The sequence below is a fragment of the Puntigrus tetrazona genome, chromosome 22, assembly GCF_018831695.1.
Source record: "Puntigrus tetrazona isolate hp1 chromosome 22, ASM1883169v1, whole genome shotgun sequence".
Lineage (NCBI taxonomy): Eukaryota > Metazoa > Chordata > Actinopteri > Cypriniformes > Cyprinidae > Puntigrus > Puntigrus tetrazona.
Window position 1 is genome coordinate 7658589 of NC_056720.1, and position 20158 is coordinate 7678746.

Sequence of the window (20158 nt, forward strand, 5' to 3'; positions counted from 1 at the left end):
TCCTGCCTACATCTTTGTCATTACTAGTTGGACTCTACGACTACAGATTCAAGCTACCATGGCCATGCCATTTTATTGTTAAATAAGTATTTTGAGTCCTAATTTCATCTCACAAGTCTTTCTAGTAGAACTATCTACAAAGTTACCAATCCTGATCAAAAACATCATTTTGTTAGGATCTCTTAATGGATGCACAAATGTGTTGGAGCAGGGTTGAAGCCGAACTTTGCAGGAAGGTAGACCTCAGCTGGTCTAATAACAATGTTTATCCAGCTGGTCCTCGAAATCCATAAAGAACATGGCAGCTGATAGCAGAACAAATGCTAAACGATTATTAAGACTATTGCTTAAAGGTTCCTTTGAGAAATCTATAAGAATTCTCTGCAAATAAGCTTGCACTGGCACTTTACGAATCCACTTATGGTTGGCCTGAAGGCCCCCAGCGGGCTGCCAGTGCAGGGCCTCTGAGACTTTGCTCACTGGCAAAACATTGGCCCTTTAGCGCTGACCCTGCACTGGAAGCCCTCATTAGGCCCACACTATTAATCTACAACATTAAATCTGTTTAACTATAAAGACTTTTAAGCTACTAGTAGTTATGTGGTAGCTGCATCTATTTCAGATGTATAATCACTGTTTTTCCCCAAAGACAGTTATAATACATCTGAAATATATGCAGCCACCACATGACTACTATTGTCAAAAATGTACAGTAGACAAAGGGATTTCAAATCAATGGATTTATTAAATACAAAAATGGAAAACATTTCATTCAGGTTAATACAGATAATACAGATAAACCAGTAGAATACTTTCATTCAAGCAATGGAGTTACTGATCTTAGTCTCTAACTTTCACAGTAATAATTTTTACCAGTAAAAATCCCCCCAAAGCATCTAAAAGAACATTCCAATAGAAAAAAGTTAAGAAAATAATAAATGTACATTAAAATGAACATGAATGTACTCAGAAAAAAGGGAAGGAATAAGTGTTCAGACTGCTTGCAGCTGTACATCAGCCTCTGAGCCGCTGAGAGATGTCTGTCGAGTTGGTTCACTGCGTTCATCCAGTTGCTCCACTGTTCTCTTCTTACAGTCACTGTAAATGATGCCACTTAAGATTGAAATGCAGAGAACCAACAGTAGCACTAAAGCTGAGATCTATAAAAAAATATTGCAAGATTATAATACATGAGTAACGGTACATTTTTGTTTTCCACGTATTGCTGCAGTAGCCTAATATTAACCATATGCAACCAACATTCTAACTAGCTTGTAGAAATATTTTGCTCTTACATAAAAAAAAAAAACACCCTTGCGCCCAGTAAATATAAATAATTATGCAATTATTAGACAATTCGTTTAATAAAATAGTAGTAATAAAATACAAATCACCGTAAAGCCTTGATGTTATATGATAATTGAATTAAACGTTTCCCTTACGAAAATTGGGAAAACTATGGTAACCACAAATTTTTGATATACTAACTATAAATACATGGTTACTGTAGCCAAATATTAATAAAACTAAAATATGTTTTTGTTTAATAAAACAAGTAGGTTACTTATACTCACCCTCGAGTAGAAAGTGATTTTTTCTGTCAGGTCTCGCAGTTCGGTTCCGTTCACCCCAGCGGGTTTGCACCATTTCATTTGGAGCTTCTCATCCAAGACGTAATCTCCGTCCCAGTGTGCCATGCCACAAGCGACATATTTACCCTCAAACAACAGCAGAAAAATCCACAACGAAGAGGGAATCAGACTAAATAATAAAAGCTCTGCGACGTTCTGCAGTTTACGTCTGCAAGGCCTTCTCATGAACATCAGCACAGTCAGAGCCAGAAGAGCGGGTCCAAGAAAGATGAAGCTGATCAATATGGCGTTAAGGCCCGGGGTGCATGGGCACGAAAATTCCTGATCCATCAACATTTCCAGAACGATTAATGCAACGGTAAATGGCAACGTGCCCAATTCTGAAGGTTTTCTGAGCCGTTTTTCCAGGTAGTTCGGAAATTGCTTTGGTAACGACATCTTCGCCAAAGTAAAATCGGTTACTTCGAGGCTTTGGATGTACCTTCTGTTGAAAGGGAAATGGAATGGAAATGATAGTGAACCTGTTGAACAAGGAAGAAAATAAAAGGAATTTTACACGCAACATGAATAAGCCATTGTTCTTATACATTTAGGCATGCAAATACGGTGGAGGCTTATATTTCAATAACAACTAAACGCATTGAAAATGGCAAGAAAACCCATTTTATTTCATAGCTCTTGGTCCAAAATCACATTAGGTGCATCTATATGTATTTAAACAATAAATGTCCTTCATTTCCCCTTATATACGACAGCAACCAGTACGATTGCACAGTGCAATATCAAGCTAGTTTATTTTATAGCCTAATTATAAAACACTTCAACCCAAAGTGAAGACGGACCAATATACCGTGTACATCGTTTTGTATAAAAGTTCTACATTTAATACATTTCCAGAAAATACAAGCAAACCGGACGTACAAATCAACTATAAAATTATAAAACTTTTTTCTCCTCCTCTAGCTGTGTACATTTGCACAGAGAATGTGTTTTTATTTTCTTCAAACATGGCATTGCAAGAGTCCCGCGCGTGTACAACCAGTGAGCGAAAGCGAGTCCGTTATGTGACAAAATCCATTTTCGGTCCTTTTGAGTGCTTAAAGACGTTCGCGATGTGATGATGAAATGACATGTTTTCAAGTTGTACGGTTGCAAAATCCATCGTGGGTTGGTTTCACTTTTCGGTTTTTGACTGCATATTCGAAGCGTCTGGAAACACCGGTCAACGTAAAGATAAACATGTGCGAGAAACGGTAATGAGAGATATCAAAAATAAAATCTGCGATGAGCATATGATGCATTTATTAAATAAGCGTCTCTTTTTTCTAGTACTGCTAAATGTAAGAGGCAACTTGGGAATATCTAGGCATTGGCGAACGTTTTCACCAACAGGAAAACATATACATAGTGTGTAGGTAAATAAACATATATAAAATTCTCTTTAAATGTATATAAAGCCTTTTGAGATTGAGCAGCTTCGTCCGTTTCATTTTTTCGTATTCGTGTAGTGCATTTACAAAGTCACAAAGCAAAGAAAAAAACACTGCATTTTTAATTATATATATATATATATATATATATATATATATATATATATATATATATATATATATATATAAAAACATTTTGGTTGCAATGAAATAAACTAAAACGAAAACCGGCACATATATGTGGGATGAAAAGTAGATGATTTAACCTGACTGGACATAAAAAGTATTTGTTTTTGTATACATTTTATACAGATCTTTATAAAAAACAAAACAAAACAAAAAGCTAGGTTATGCGGCCGTTTCTCGAATGGTCGTTTCCAGTCTCTTTGGGAGTAAGTCGCGTCTCATGTCGAGGTTGATGACTGGTTTTCGACAGTGCTGTCCGTCGTGGTATGTCATCTTTGAATAGATGCGGTTTGAGTAGTTCATGGCCTGGAAAAATAAAGTGATGTTTTAGTTTGGTTTATTTTCTTAACGATCTTAAAATGTGTCGTAGTAAAGAGTTCTGGAGTCTACCTGTCCTGGAATGAGCTCCTTTGGGACGTTCTGGATGGGTAAAGTGTGTGCAGTCATCGGGCGCGCGGGGGGTAAATTGCGCGGGTCGCTTGACTTCACACACCAGCCCTGAAAGACAAAGCAAAAACGTTGCAAATTAAAACCATAAACGCATAAAAGCCAGAGTTTAAAACTTTCTTCTACATTTTCGAACTCAGTTGACTTGAGGGAAAGTAAAAGGTCCCATAAGAGTAAATGTCCTTAAGGGACATTAAATAAATAAAAGGAAATGTTCTGTTTTGCTAAAACGAGCAAAACGCATAGAGACTACTCACATAGTCACACCATATGAGTCACTTCAGGACATGACTTTGTATTTTTTTGGTATTTGAAAATATATATGTAACATTACAGATCTTCCACAAGGAGGGGTTATATTTTAAAAAACATGTTCTAAATGGTCCAAGGGTCCCGGTTCTTATGGATTGATTTGATGTAGGCTACTAAAATAACTAAAACTAAGAACTCTCTAGAAACTGTTTAAGAAATAGTTTACACCAAAGTTCACGAGAAAGCACTGCCATTTTGCAGATTTTGCCATATGGTCATTCACAATAAAAAAAAAAGCAATTACAATTCATGTAAAAAACAACGTCCTTTTAAAGCTACTCATGCTACTCAGCAGCCATCTTTAAAACACTTTTTGGGCATGCAAGTGCAGCACCTTTCTCTGTCAATGATCAAATTCTTAAATTTCATATTTCAACTGCATCAAATGTTGTAAAACTTATTTCTCAGGTTAAAAGAGCCAGCGTGTACATGCAGTCCTAGGCCCATGTCTCAAAGCACTGACTGTTTCTATAGCGACGGGAACTTCAAAGGCAGCTGCAGTGACTCGTGACTTTACCAACTAGGGATTGGCTCTCATGCCCAGAAGGCGGGGCTTTGTTCGATAGAGCGGCCATATTGAGTTGAATTTTTCCCCGTTCATAACAACACGAGTGGGAATACAGCCTTTGGTTCATAAAGTGATGTTAATAATTTGCGGTTCCTACTCGTTTAGTACCTTATGAGGGTCAAGTGTGAAGCTGGGGTGAAGAAAGCTTCCCACATCTACGTGATTGTCGTGGTCAACTTCGTACATGTTGTAGGACGGATTCCCGATCTCCACGTTCAAGCCACCATTCGCCATGGGCTGCCGCTGAACCTGCTTACCTCTGTGGAGGGATAAATGCGTATTACCTTTGTATAGTTTTCACAGGAACACTTAGCACACCGGCTAAACACAGCACAGCTGGCTTACCAGATTTTCTACAGCAATATCAATAAATCATATGTATAATGTTCTGATTAGACATCTAATCCAACCAATTGCAGATTTGTTTATGCGTTTACCTTCGACATCTTTTGCAAATAAGGAGTCCCACCGCAACGGCGGCGATAATGCATACAAGAAGAACTAGAGGCACTATTATGGCAATACTTCCTGAAATAAAGAGAAGAACAGAAAAAAAGAAAAGTTACATGTACTTTACAGTGATTCAGTAATGCTCTGCACTGCAAGGCTAATGCTAATACATTATATATTTAGCGATACATAATCATAAGATCCAGGGGGTGAAAAATTTTGAACAAAGTCAAGATATGTGACCTTTAGAAGCTACCGGAGATACTTATATAAGTCAAAACAAGAACCATTTCAAAATGCTAACGGCTAACCTCGCTTGGCTAAAACGACAACTTTTCTTTGCAAAAAGGAAATGAATGAACTGTCTGAAACCGTTTGACTGACGACGAAAGTTCATTACTAGAAATACTGAAGGGAAGAGTAGTGTTTTCTCACCTGACTAACTAATGTCAAATTTAAGAAATTACATCATTTACTTTAAACGTACTTTGTTTTGGCGAAAATCTAATTTGCTTAAATAAGGCAATCCCAGAATGCACTGTAATGAATATACAAAATGGTAGACTCTATGCAAAGCGCGAATGAGAACATATCTAATTACAAACAACATTTCAGTCATTGCATTAACTGCCCGTTTTTGCCACTAAATAATAATAAACAAAAGCTATTGTGAATTTTCTCGCAATTTTGACTTTTCTCAGATACAAACTTGTGAGCTATAAACTAGCAATTGAGTGCATGATATAAAATCGTAATTGCGAGTTATGAAGTCAAAATTGCCTAAAAATTCTGACTTTTTTGTTATAACTAAGATATAAACTTGCAATTGCCAGTTATAACATCGATTTTAAGAAGGAAAAAACCGATGTGTTTTCAGAATTGCGACTTAATCTCACAATATAACTACATCACGCAGTTCTTGTTTTATATCTAGCAATTATGTTTATTTCTCAGAACTGCGTGTTTATGTCACACAGTTTTGACTTTATACATCACAGTTGTGATTTTTTAATCACAAAATGCTGACTTTTGTGACACTCACTCCCGCTGAAGTTTTCTGAGCGGCTGGTCTTGGTCGCGGGTCTTTCGCACTGCGTTCCCGACCAGTTTGCAGAGCACCTGCGAACAGAGAAGCAGAAACAAATATCACAGCTGGTGAAATTTACAATGCACCGACTTCTTCAAATCAGCATTTGATTAAATTTATACGACATAATGGTTTAATTTACCCCTCAAACCTCAATAATTAGGTTTTTCTCTCTGGGTTTCCTTTATTCATTATTATGGTGTCATTTGTTATAATGATTTTGGTTTTGACAGGCAAGGTTTAATGATGCACGCGGTATAAATCACAGGAGGAGGTGTAAAAATCCAGCTCAAGGGATGCACTGTTTTTACTTCAGACACATGCAAAGTTTGTGTTCGTGTGACAAGGGACTTCCTGGATCCGAACGGCATGCGTCCGCAGCAGAACTGCAGGGATGTGAGAGATTATGTGCTTGTGAGAGATGGCGGTGTGAATGAAACCGTTCGAAAGCAATATTTAATCAAACTTCCTGTGGACAGGGATTCTGTTTCCTGCAGGAGGATGCACTGCTGTCTGAGGTCTAGAAGAAACAGATCGTGGTGGGAACATCCTTCTGCTGGATAAGAATAAATGCTGGGAAATGTTTAAGGAGAGGCTAAAAAATTTATAATATGACTATTAAAATTGTACAAATATTAGATTATAATTAAATTACAAATACAATATAATATTAGAGATTTTACTCATTTATTTATTTATAAAATATATAAAAGTATAAAATATAAAAAAATACATAATAATAAAGTTTAAAACTGGTTTATAACTTTATGACATTTTTCTAAGTTGAAACATTTATGTTATATGCTAGTTTACAAGACACGTTAAATAAATAAACGATAATAGATCAACAGTAAACAAAATAATAATTCAATTGGAAAAAATATATTTATTTTTGAGAGGAAAAACCGTGGACCATATTTGTGCAAAGTGCCCGTTGAAACACGAGGAACATTTAAAAAAAAAAAAAGAAAGGTAAAATAATCGAAAACCAAACCACATGTCAAATATGGAAAAAACGAAAGAGTAGCAAAATGCAAAGAGAATAAATAAAGGAAATGATGATGAACAAAAGATGAAAAATAATGGAAACTGGAAGAGCAATTAAAGACGGGTCGTCCTCAGCATAAGCAGTACTATAACCGCTAATACATATTCAAAAATACCAGTCATGACAAGCATACAAATGAAGCAAACACTGAGAAACGCACACCTACGGCATGGTGCGGAGAAATGGCGGCGTGTGTCCGTTAAAAGCGGCGAGTGCAATGTGAAACGTGCTCTTGGAAGCTGTGCGAGCTGGTTTTGCGATGTTTGTGCGTGTTCATTCCACGAACAGGCCAGACGCATGCTGACCGCGGCGGATGGGGTTGTGGGGAATGTTCTGGAATGTTTTGGAAACTGAATGAACCGGGAAGACCTACTTGCAGCGAGGTTTGTTATAGGCGGTGAGGGAACAAACGCCCCGGTTCTGACAGTAGTGATCGCACGGGTTAGCTCTCTCGTCACATCTCGGGCTTTTAAACTCGGACGGGCAACTGAGGAGAACGCAACGAGACCAGAGGAGAGACGTGAGGACAACACCAGAAAAACTGTATGAGGCTGGGTCATGGGAACATTAAAATGAATTATGAATATTGTTTAGCCATTTCGCAAACTTAAAGGTGAATTTTGTGATAAGAACATGCCTGGGTAATAGTTCACATATTAAAATAGGGCTGGGAGATGCATAAAGCACATAAATCCAAATTTTTGAGCTGTGAATCTAGTGGTATATCTTCAAATTTGTGAAATGGATGCATATATATATATATATATATATATATATATATATATATATATATATATATATATATATATATATATAAATATAATCTCATCAGTTCAAAAATAAATCTCATCAATAAATATCATGCGCATGACCATAAAACCAAAGTAACACATTTCATTAGCATTACAAACAAACAAAACAAACAATCTATTTTTTATATCATAATGCAAGAATTTCACCCTCTTTACAAACAAATAAATAAATAATCTATTTTTCAAAACATAATGCAAAAAAAATAAAACATTCACAACAAAATGCTACATAAATCAATCTCATTCCCATTCCAAACAAACTAATAAACAAACAAGCAAACAAATGAAAATACATTTTCATTATTATAATGCAAAAAAATAAATATATTTTACCGAAATAAATACATGTCATTACCACAGTGAAAAATAATTCTTTGTATTTAACGAAAAACTAATAAATAAATGCATAATTTGTAGTACAATTACAAAAATATGATTAAGTAAACAACAAATTTCTAACATAAAAATGTAATAATTTAAAAGGCCAAATAAATAAAAATAAATTATTATTATTATTACTACTACTACATTTACACAATCAATCTATCTCATGACTGCAAGGAAAAATGTATGAAAAATAAATTATTTCTTATTATTTTAATGTAAAAACAATAAAAATAATACCTCATTACCATAATGGCATTATACACACATACGTACAGTATGTAAATAAAAACCCAAAATAAACAGTATGAATGCCATAATTGCAATGCATTTAATGTGAACTAAAAGATGCATTGCTAACAACAAGAGTAACAAAAAAACAAACAAATAATAAAGAAACCTTAGTCAAATGTTAGATGCTTTGATTGATTGCAATAATGAGAAATTGGGGAGAAAGTCACACAGCAAAAAAATCCACATATCAATTATCGGCTTGTCATACTGCTTAATAAAACGACGATTTGAACTCCAAGCTCAAAGTGCATCATCTAGGAATATAATCAAAATGCAAATCTAATTGTCAAGTTATGCAATCCACAAACTTCCTGAATTTCTTTACTCGAAATTAACGCAAAACTCCATCAGCATCTCCAGCCTCCTTCATCTGCCAAGACCCGCTAAAGCAAGCTCTAATGAAACACTGCTGGATAAGATAATGAAAAAGAGGACGGACAAACAAAAGACAAAAAAAAAAAAAAAAAAAAAAAAGAGTCTTTGATGGGGTGATTTGAAATCAAGCAGGTCTATATAAGCAGGACACACTCATTTTTCCAGGTAATCTCTGCATGTCTAGCCACCGTCATTACCAACCCTTCACCTTCAGCGACCAAAGAAAAACACTAGATTGAATCATCTGAATGCAAATTGATTCGGCCCTGAAGGGCACAATGGCTTTATCAGAGCATCAATGGCGACGAGAGATGGGAAAGAGAAGTGGAAACGAAGACCAGGTGTCATGGTTAAAGTCAACAAAGGATTTGCGTCCATCTTCAGGGAGATTTGGCTTCGAGAACGCGTAAAAAGAAGAGACTTTTTTGACATTTAGAGGGTGATTCATACTTTTATGAATGCTTATTCTTCCTGGAAGAGCTGATGTTTGGCATCCCGTTCATTTTCTCCGGTTTGATCCATTCGGGATGATTTACTTCGGGGAAAATAGTAATTTGCACTTTTATTTTGTCCTCTGAATGTTTTTGAGGGAGCAAACATCTCCTGTTCCTCCAGATAAAATGCCTTTGGCAAACATGAAAAATAGAGGCAGGTGAATATATATATATATATATATATATATATATATATATATATATATATATATATATATATATATATATATATATATATATATATATATACATATACATTAGTCTTATACGGTTTCTTGTGTGTTGAAGAGGAAAGTAAAGACTCCATCAGTGAGGGATTCGCAGCTGCCAGACAAAACTCGAATCTTTTGTGACAGATGGAGTATGTCCACTGCCGCATTCGCTAGCTTTACAATAGCTTAACAGCTTTGTGGCTTTCTTGTACCATCTATCTTTCAATTCCTTTCTTCACTTATAGAATTTTATATTTTCTTTTACATTCAAAGGATAAAAAGATCAGTAATTTTATGTAAAATGGATTCAAATGAGCTGCCATTATTAGTGGAGAAACGGTTTGACTCCCCATCCATTTCACTGTGGTGGGTTTCTCTCAGTTGCCTAAAAGCGATTATTATATTCACAATTCCATTTGGCGAAACTAAAATCGACGTACTTAGCATTCCTCTTGTAACGTCGAGGTTTTGTGCAGAATATATATTGTAATTTAGTCCTTTGTGACCATTTTCCGACCTTTCCGTTCGCTTTAAAATGAAACAGTATTTTCTACCGTGCCTTTAAGAATTTATAGCCGCTTTTCCACCATTGGGCCGTTGGGTTTCTCTTTGAAGAAACGATCGATTCCGTGCCGATCCGAGCTCACTGCGTTCACTGCGGGGCTGATAACGGATTCAATTCAAATGCATCAGTCATTGCCGTGGTATTACAAATTTTAACTTGGTACTTAATTTTAATTTTACTAATATTAGCGATTTTTTACGATTTCGTAAACACGAAATTTGTGTTTACGTTGCTTAAAATAATGCGCTAAGCAAGCTAGCAGCCAGGCAACAGACAAGTGACAGAGAGACGACGTCACGCACTCTACAGAGAAATCGAGAACGGTTTGTAGTCCTGACGCCCTTGGAAACACAACAGGAGCCGTGCCTGACGGTTCTTCCAACCGTTCGACCCGATAGTGAAAAAAAGTGGCTTAGGTAAATGAGCTCTGTTGTGATTGGCTAGTCATGTATGAGCTTGCCCTGGTAACCCCGTCACTGGGGTTTAGACAAATGAAGTTACGAAGCTTCACTTACTGCTCATTTTAATTTCATAAAAAATTTAGGCTTGTTTAATATCTGCTGAAGAAAGGAAGTTGTTAACGTTTACGATGAGATTCGGATGAAATGAAAATAAAATTCTCTACCATTCCTTTAAGGGATCTGTCGATGTGCATTATTTAATTTCTTCACTTTGATATTTTCCCTCTCTAGAAACAAGAAATAACATATTTATCCTTCCACTTATAATGTCAAGGTTTCTTGCACCAAAAAAAAAAAAAAACATTTTAGACCAGTGATAACAGTTTTCTGTCCGGTTCTTTGCAATTTCGTTATAATTATTCTTCTTATTATTTATTTTCTTGTGTTGTGCAGAAAAAAAGGAAATCCTAAAGGTTTACAAGAACATATGGAATAAGTAAGGGTATTTTTTTGGGTGTACTGTCCCTTTAAGGGATTTGGAACTGGAACATACTCGGTGTTCTACGTACAATGCCAAGATATCTTGCACCGAAAAGTTAACGTTTTGTGCACAGATGTTTTGCTACTGTGTACACACTATATGTAAATGAGCTACGCTTTGATTGGCCGGCCATTCTTGAGTTTGCCTTGATGTTATCTAGTAGAAATGCGTGACTCAGTTAATTCAGTTTGTGAACTGAATCAGTTGATTCAGTTCACAAACCCATTTGAACGATTCATTCACAAATCTGAGTGACTCACATTACTCAAACAATTACTCGCATTTAACTATTGCATGATTTCAAATGCCTAATACTGTCAAAGTTAAAAACCTTTTTATGACAGTTGTATGGCGAGTTTGTCAAAGCTTCACTTCCTGTTCATTGCGATTCCCTGGAAAATATTAATTTGATTTCTCCTTAAGATTTCTTTTTCATGAAAAAGGGGAGTCATAAAGGTGAGCGTAAAGATTTGGATTGTACTGTGTCTTTAAGACATCCTTGCCGATTTGAAATTTCCTGGAAAATAATATATTTCTCCTTAAGATTTTTTTCCCATAAGTTCTGCAGAAGGAAGGATGTCATAAAGGACTGCAATGAGATTTGGATAAAATGAGAATTACATTTTACGGCTTCACTCTCCCTTCAAGGGATTTTTCAGTAGGAATTACTTTCTTCACTTTTTTTCTCTGCAGGAATTTGGTGACACACAACTAGGTTAGTTAAATGTTAGTTAAATAAGTTAACATAGTTTATGAGACCATTTCCCAATGTTTTACAGAGTACTGTACATGCTATTTTGCTACTGTATCTTTAACTATATGTAAATGAGCTCTGTTGTGATTGGCTAGCTATTCAAGTCAATCAGAGAGGCCAACTTTGTCAATGAATCAATTGATTCAGTTCAGTTCATTACTCACACAAAACTATTGTATTGTTTCAAAAAAGTTTTTTTAACTAAGTTATTCTTAACTAAAGCTACAAAGCTTCATGCTCATTGTAATTCCTTGGAAAATATAAATTTAATTGCTCCTTAAGACTTCTTCTCATGTGTTCTGCAGAAAAAAGGGAGCTATAAAGGTGTGCAATAAGATTTGGATGGATTGTACTGTGCCTTTAAGGCACCTTTTTCTCTCTAGACGTTTTCAAATACTGAAAATAAGTTGTATGAACCAGTTTTTGAAAGTTTTTTAGGGCTTCTTGCATACTTGTTCATTGCAATTTCCTGAAAAATAATATATTTTCTCTTTTTTTTCCATACGTTCTGTAGAAGGAAGGATGTCATAAAGGATTGCAATGAGATTTGGATGAAATGAGAATTTAATTTTATGGCTCTACTGTTCCTTCAAGGGATGAGTATGAATGATTTATTTTCTTCACTTGTACCATTTTTTTTTCTCTCCAGGAAAAATGTAAATACTTTTGTGCAAGAAACTAGGTACAAAAATGTTAGTTAAAGTTATTATAGTTCATAAGACTTTGTTTTGCTATCGTACCTTTAATACTATAAGCCAATGATCTCTGTTGTGATTGGCTGGCCATTCGTGAACTCACCCTGTTCTTGAAAAAAGTAGAAAAACCTGATTCAAGAATGAATCATTCATTTAGATCTTATTAATCCGATTTTGCCAATGAATCAGTTGATTCAGTTCACAAACCCATCTAAATGATTCGTTCACAAATGACTCGATTAATGGCTTAAATTACTTGCAATTTTTACCTGAAGGTACAGTTCATCACTTCATGTTCATTGCAATTTTCTGGAAAATCATAATTTAATTTCTCCTTAAGAATTAATTTTTCGTGTGTTCTACAGAAGAAACAAAAGCATAAAGGAAAGCGAAATTCTATTTTAATTTTATGTGTGTACTGTCCCTTTAAGAATTTTCGAAAAATAAAGTAATTAGAAAGCAATCGGTTTTTGCTTTTTCTTCACTTTTAAAGTGTTTTTTTCCTGCGTAGAAATTTGGCGACACAATAAATTCATACTATTTTCCTTTTCTAAATGAATTTTTTTTGAAGTTTTGCTACCCTATCCGTAAAAAGTATACGTTAATTATCTCCGTTATGATTGGTGAACTGTTTATTAGCTCGTCTAGATGGGCTTGTGTGAAAAGTAGCAAAGACTGATTCATGAATGAATCATCCCATGAACAAGAAAGTGGGGTTTTCGTCAATGAATCAGTTCACACGGTTCCCAAACCATGATCCATTTATAAACATGGCCGACTCGTTGATCTTTACAGAGCGTTAAATGACTTCAACGTCTCACAAAAACCCACCGCACGGCTTTAGATCTCCGTGAACGCGCTCTATGAACGGTTTTTACAATACTTTAATTACACATCTGCATCTTTCATCGAAGCTTTAAAGCTTGACTTCCAGTCCATTTTAATTTCCTGGAAAATGGTGACTTCATTTCTTCTACTTCCTTAGACTTCTTTTTATCGCGTGCGTTGCGAAGAAGACGGTAAGCTATACAAGTTTATAAAATGAGATTTGGATGAAACGGTATTACATTTTTCGGGTACGCTGTCCCTTTAAGGCCCGTTTAGAGCGTATCGACTGGAAAAAATAAAAGCAAGAGCTATCCCTTTAAGAGCATGAACGGTTTAGAAAGCAGAAGCGTTTCTTCAGTTTAGTTTTTAGTTGTTTTTTTTCTGCGTCTCACACGTACAAATACAGAGGTCGATATAAATGGCAGATTACGGACCCCTGCTATGATAATTCAGTCTCCCGCTATAATACTCCCTTCTCTCCTGTTCACCTTTACAAAACATTCATCCTCCCAAGTCAGACGAGCAAGAAAAAAAAAAAAAAAATCCTATTAAAGTGGTTGCCGGAGGGAGCAATTTAAAACGAATGAATCTAAATAACGGCAGGCAATTTGTTGCCGTAGAAAGCTATTAAGAAATTACTCACTGACAGAACGGCAGGCCCGTCTCGGAGTCGAGGTGACAGGTTCCTCCGTTATAACAGTATCCGTCACACAACTGACAGCTGGCCGCGATTCTGCCGTTCGTACAGCTGCGGACACACACACGAACAACGGCGTTGTGGATTTCGTCGGTTTGTCACATTAAATCAACAAGATGCATGAATTGTTATATAGGTGTAGTATGTGAATTCTGAGTATATATACACATATATACTGTTAAACACACACAAGTAAAGAAAGGATATAAGTGCATTAACTATGTGATAGTCGTATATGATCAAATCTATCATTTATATAGAAATAATGCATAGAATAAAATATTGGTACTATTAGAATGTATTCTAAATAGATTTTAGTTCGATTTATTATTTGTATATAATATAAAATGTTAATATTTGTACAATAAAATATTTTATGTCTTAATAAATGAAATAAATAAATGAATGCATTAATTATATGATAATTGTATATGAAAAAAAGCTATAATTTATATACAAATAATGCATAGAATAGAATATTGCTATTCTAGGTATTCTAGTAAAACTTGTTAATTATTAAAATTATTATAATTTATAAATAAATTCTATAAATTATAATTGATTATAAATAAATATAGCATATTTTTATGTATGCAATATAAAATGTTACGCATAATATTTGTACACTAAAATATTTTATCTTTTCAAATAAATAAAATATGTACGAAAAATGCGTGGGGGTATGTGTAGGATATTTGTACTATTATGTTATAAAATTCTATAAAATATTATATTTTTACACTTACATTTGTACTATTATATAATAAAATAAAATGTTATATTCGATTTTTATTAGCGCTGTCAAACAATAATCACGATTATTCCCAATATTTTTTTTAAACATATATACATTTTTCGTAAATATATACTGTTTTGTGTTTGCACTTTTATACACATTAAAAATGGAAACAGCGCACACACATATATTATGTGAACTTTCATTTTAACATGCAATTAATTCATTTACAGCTTAATTTTCACCCCTATGTTATATTGACGATATAGATATGTTGCATAATATTATTTAACGGGTTAGTGCTGAAGCGCTACGCACTTGCAGGCGACGTCCCCCGTCTCTTCGTCTACGATACACGGGGCCCCTCGGCAGCGGAGACACCGGTCCGTCTCACATTTGGGCCCCTCGTAGCGGGTGGGACACACACACTCCACGTGTCCTGAGCCTGACAGCGTGCAGCCTTTGGAGTTCACGCAATAATGGTGACAAATATCTGCCATCCGATAGAAAGAAAGACTATTAGTGTGACTTATCCGAAGCAACGCACAAGATATCAGATGTTACTCACGGTGTAGACAGCGTTCTCCGGTGTATTCTGCCAGACAGTGGCACACAGGCTGGTTCCCCAGGGTCATGTCACACGTGCCTCCGTTCAGACAGTAACCGTCACAAACACGCTTCTCACACAGAGGACCAGTGAAGCCCAGAGCGCAGCGACACGTGGGCTTTCCTGCAGAAAATACACATTCTTTTAGTGAAATTAAATTAAAATTAAATTCAATTAAATTGAATTATTAAATTAAATTAAATTAAATTAAATTAAATTAAATTAAATTTTGCAGGCTGTGTTGTTATTGTTATAACTACTAAAAATGTATTTCATTCATTCAGATAAAGCTGAAAGAAAATATTAGGGGAAATCTTAAAAAAAAAAAAAAAAAAAACAGAAAAATATACAAATTGAATAAAATAGAAAAATAAAAATATATTTAAAAAATATAAAATGATGTGTAACAGACAAAAGACAAAATTTTTTAAATAAAACCACGTAAAATGACTAAAACCTGAAATATAAATAAAGCTAAATAAATGAAATATATCTGAAAAGTTATAAAAAAACAAAGAAACAATTAAGACTGAAATATACTAAAATTCAAATAAATTTGAAAATATAAAACGAACACAACATTCAAAATGTAAAAAGTAATTTTGAAAAACATTTAAAAAGAAAAAAAATAATAAAAAATTTGAGTAATATAAAATATATTTAATTAATATGATAAATGTAATAAATATATTTAATTGTATTTGAAAACAACAACAACAACAAAAAAAAAGAAGTAATTGCTAAATTAAACTTTAAATGGAACTGAAAATATAAAATAAAAAAAAGCAAAAGTATATGCTACATAATTAACTTTTTTAGTGAAGTTTCAGTGAAGAAAATTCTAGTAAAAATTGTAGAAACAGGACAGAACATTACACACAAAGCTATACAGAAATATTCATAAAATCCCTAACCACCGCTGAAACTAAAATTAAAATCCAAATAAACCGGACGACATAAAAATAAAAGCTAATTCAAAATAACACTTACTGTGAGAGAAAAAACACTTACTGACATAACAAAAAAATAAAGAAAGCAATCACATCCTTGATAACACAGTCCTTAAATCGCAGGCTAATAGTGCAAACGACAGAGATCTATGCTAGTCTTTGCTTTCTTAGCCAACAGAATGTGATGTTTTGAGTTACTGTGACTAGTCTAGCGGGGATTTGCGTGACGGTACATCTGTTGGGCATTGATTTCACACGTTCAACACACGCTCCAAGCCAAGGGATCTTCATCCTACTGTCGGTGGTCCATCTGCCAGCTGGTGCGAATGACAGTTTTAACGCAAAGACGCCAACAGAAACAATTTCTGACTGCTTCTCAGACGTCCAAATGATTTCCATCCAGACTTCGGTTCCTGCCAAAACATCCCTCGGAATAAAAAAAGGCTAAACGGGGAGCGATCTGCACGGCACCTCCCCGAAAGCTTTCGCACCGATGCGTTTTTGTTTCGTAGAGGTCACGATAACAAACGGGGCGAAGGAACTCTTCAAGAGCCAGTAACAAACAGGCTTCTGGGAAACAGGCTGTTGGCGGACGGCGTACAAGCGTCGGGGGGGTTTCGATAACGTTCGTTAACTGGAACGATCGCCGACTGTTTAATCATTCGTCTAAAACCCTGACGTCCGCGTGCACGCAGCCTTCAGTCAGGTTTAATTACTCACCCTCACGTCGACCCAAACCTATAAGACCTTCCTTCATCTTTGGAACACCGATATCCGATTTTTATTTATATTTTGGGGTTGGAATGGAAATTATTATTCACGTTTGTTGAACAAAAAAGGAGACGTATAGCCGCACATTCATGCTGCTCTTTACTGGTGTATGATGTATTTATGACATTTTTATTTCTATATATGTTTTAAAATATATATGCATTTTAAAATAACAGCATTTTAGATCTATTAAGAAAACTCTTTAGTAGAAACAGAGCAGAAAATATTATTTCGGGTAATGAGATTTATTTATTTATTAATGAAAACGGCATTTTTATTTAGATATCTGTACAGATTTAGTCTAGTGGAAACAGGACAGAATGTTATTTTGGACAACGGCTTTTATTTATACATTTCTATATTTTTATTCATTAAATTATTACATTTATGAATAATGAATTCATTAAATCTATTCACTAAAAATTCTCTAGTCTAGTATAATATATTCTTTTTATTTTTTGACAATGAGATGTATTTATGTATTTCATAACTTATAATATTCAATATATAGATTATAATTTCCATTAAAATACCAATACCGTTATTGGATAATATGATATTTTTACCTGCAGTAAGAAGCATAAACATTTAATTATAATAATCAATTGTACATTTAATATATATTTTTCTCACAATCAAATATTTTTAAATGAAAGTTTTAAGTTCTAAAAATTTGAAAAGTTATAAAAAAAAGAAAGAAACAATTAAGAAATGTAAAAAGTAATTATTGAAAAACAAATAAAATATATTTAACTAATATAATTAAAATAATAAATATATTTAATTAAAAAATATATTTTATCGTGGGAAAAGTATGAGCCACCTTTAACTGATTTTTAGAGCAAACTCCTCTTGATAACCATTTACTTTCATTAAAAGCAAAAGAGCAGCGTGAACGTTCTGCTAAAGTTCTCTTTTTGCGTTTCACAGTAAAAAAAAAGTATGTCATGAATTTTAAGAATGCCGTCGGAGTGAGTAAATGCCGACAGAACCGTATTTTATTTTATTAAAACATTTCTGTGGTCCATACGATCAAATCTGTGTATATTCGGTGCTTGTGATATGCAACTTGATAATAAGCTCGCTTGTTTATCGTTTCGCAGAGAACTCAGGATGACCTGAAACAACCCAAGGCAGCACAGGTGCTGCGCATTTCTCCCGCATTTCTTCACCGAATAGTCAGAAAGCAAAAAGCCGGAGAAATCCCTCCTGAATCAGACGTCTGCCTGTGGCCTACTTTGAATTCCGAGAGCAGACGAGGGGCGCCCGGAAAGCCGTGTTTGTACCTGATCGTTTTGTGAGCGTTTCGGCACAATACAAGGCTCTGATCATAAAATATGAATTGTTACATTTTAAAACAAAGTGAGCGGTAAAATAAAACCTCGAACAATTCAATATTCATGCGCGGGATGGTCTTTTTTCGTTTGGCAATTAGGCGACAAATAAGATATATATATATATATATATATATATATATATATATATATATATATTTGGTTAAAGAACTAGCTGCATTTGTTTAACACCTACCTAGTGGAGATCCCGTGCAGGTGGCTCCGTTGAGGCAGTGGTCCTTGCAGTGGCTGATCTCGCAGCGCTCCCCGGAGTAGTTGGGCCAGCAGAAGCAGCGCGTTTCCCCTCGTTCATTAGTGACACAGCGACCTCCGTTCTCACAGGCCGGGTGACACAGGTCTCCTGAAACACAAAGCCTTCATTAAGGCTCATTATGAGTAGTAAAGGCATTTTCAAGGCGTGCGTTTAGTTTTTATCAAATCAGTATTGTATTGCGTTTCGGTTTTTTATAAAATCAGCATATAGGAAACCTACATATTACGTTTTATATAAATTGTGGATATAATACTGCATATTGATTAGTGCTGTCGAACGATTAATTGCATACAGTTGTATACAAAAAAAATACACTGTTGCATTGTTTATATTTTTATATATGTATATAAAGCTACACATACAGGCAGCATATATTTTCAAAATATTTACTTTATATGTTTATATAAATATATATATATATATATATATAAATATATATATATATATATATATATATATATATATATATATATATATATATATATATATATACACATATATATACATATATCTATCTATATATACATATACATATATATATATACATATACATATATATATATATATATATATATATATTTTTTTAATTTTAAATATAATTTTAAATATGTTTATGCATATGTGTACATAGCACACACATATATATTCTGTAAACTTTTATTTTGGGATCTGGTTGATCGCGATTAATACTAATAATTTAATGTTTTTATAATAAATAATTATAGCAATTTATAAAAGACGTAAAAAGCACAATTACATTTTTTTTATGTGTTTTGGTATTTGTCATATCGCAACTGATATATATTAATACAAATAATGCAACTGAATGTAAAGTGTTTAAGCTCTAAAAATGACAAGAAACTATTTTTTTTATAAACAGGTTTTATTTTAAATAAGTACATGTCATTTCAATTGTATTTCAAATAAAAATAAGTTAAAATTAAACTAAATAATATTAGGCACGTGCAGTAAACTTCGTGATGCGAAGTTTCAGTTTTAATGTTGATATACAAAGATGAATATTTATTACATTTATTTGCATTTGTATTATGTTGGTGTATTCTAACCAATACAATAATACAAATAATGAATAACCTATATTATCTATAAATATGTTGTTTATACTCAAAACCGTTTTTTTAACTATTAGTGTAGTATTTTGATGTTTTTTACTTTTTTAATGATTTTTTAAATCAAAAATGCTGTTATAGCTATATTTATGTTGTCATATACATTGTGCTTGTTTCTAAAGTGTAGGTTTTCTGTTAGTTTTGCCACTTTTGTTGTCTATTGAAAGTATAAATAAATAAACAA

General features: G+C 33.9%; 2 protein-coding genes across 2 annotated transcripts in view; both read right to left on the bottom strand.

Annotated features, from left to right (window-relative positions):
- Positions 1-744: 744 nt before the first annotated feature.
- On the bottom strand, positions 745-3143 carry si:dkeyp-122a9.2. Its single transcript, XM_043222494.1, has 2 exons — positions 1575-3143; positions 745-1160 (listed from the first exon to the last, which is right to left on the bottom strand). Exons 1-2 carry the CDS (start codon positions 2028-2030, stop codon positions 993-995), a joined length of 624 nt encoding a protein of 207 aa, XP_043078429.1. The 5' UTR covers positions 2031-3143; the 3' UTR covers positions 745-992.
- Positions 3144-3199: 56 nt separating this feature from the next.
- lrp1ba (low density lipoprotein receptor-related protein 1Ba) overlaps positions 3200-20158 on the bottom strand; it is a 228098-nt gene continuing 211139 nt past the window's right edge. The window contains 10 exon segments of the mRNA XM_043222495.1: positions 3200-3514; positions 3599-3706; positions 4644-4794; positions 4973-5063; positions 6028-6104; positions 7494-7607; positions 14119-14223; positions 15227-15401; positions 15477-15638; positions 18767-18931. Of these exon segments, the coding sequence (XP_043078430.1) occupies positions 3371-3514; positions 3599-3706; positions 4644-4794; positions 4973-5063; positions 6028-6104; positions 7494-7607; positions 14119-14223; positions 15227-15401; positions 15477-15638; positions 18767-18931 (1292 nt within the window). The 3' untranslated portion in view covers positions 3200-3370.

What these genes read in the sequence shown, in the direction of transcription:
- si:dkeyp-122a9.2 (XM_043222494.1), bottom strand. Translation starts at nt 2,030, where the DNA reads ATGTCGTTACCAAAGCAATTTCCGAACTACCTGGAAAAACGGCTCAGA. An exon ending in AAATCACTTTCTACTCGAGG is followed by an intron (nt 1,161 to 1,574) that starts GTGAGTATAAGT and finishes ATTTTTTTATAG; the next exon opens with ATCTCAGCTTTAGTGCTACT.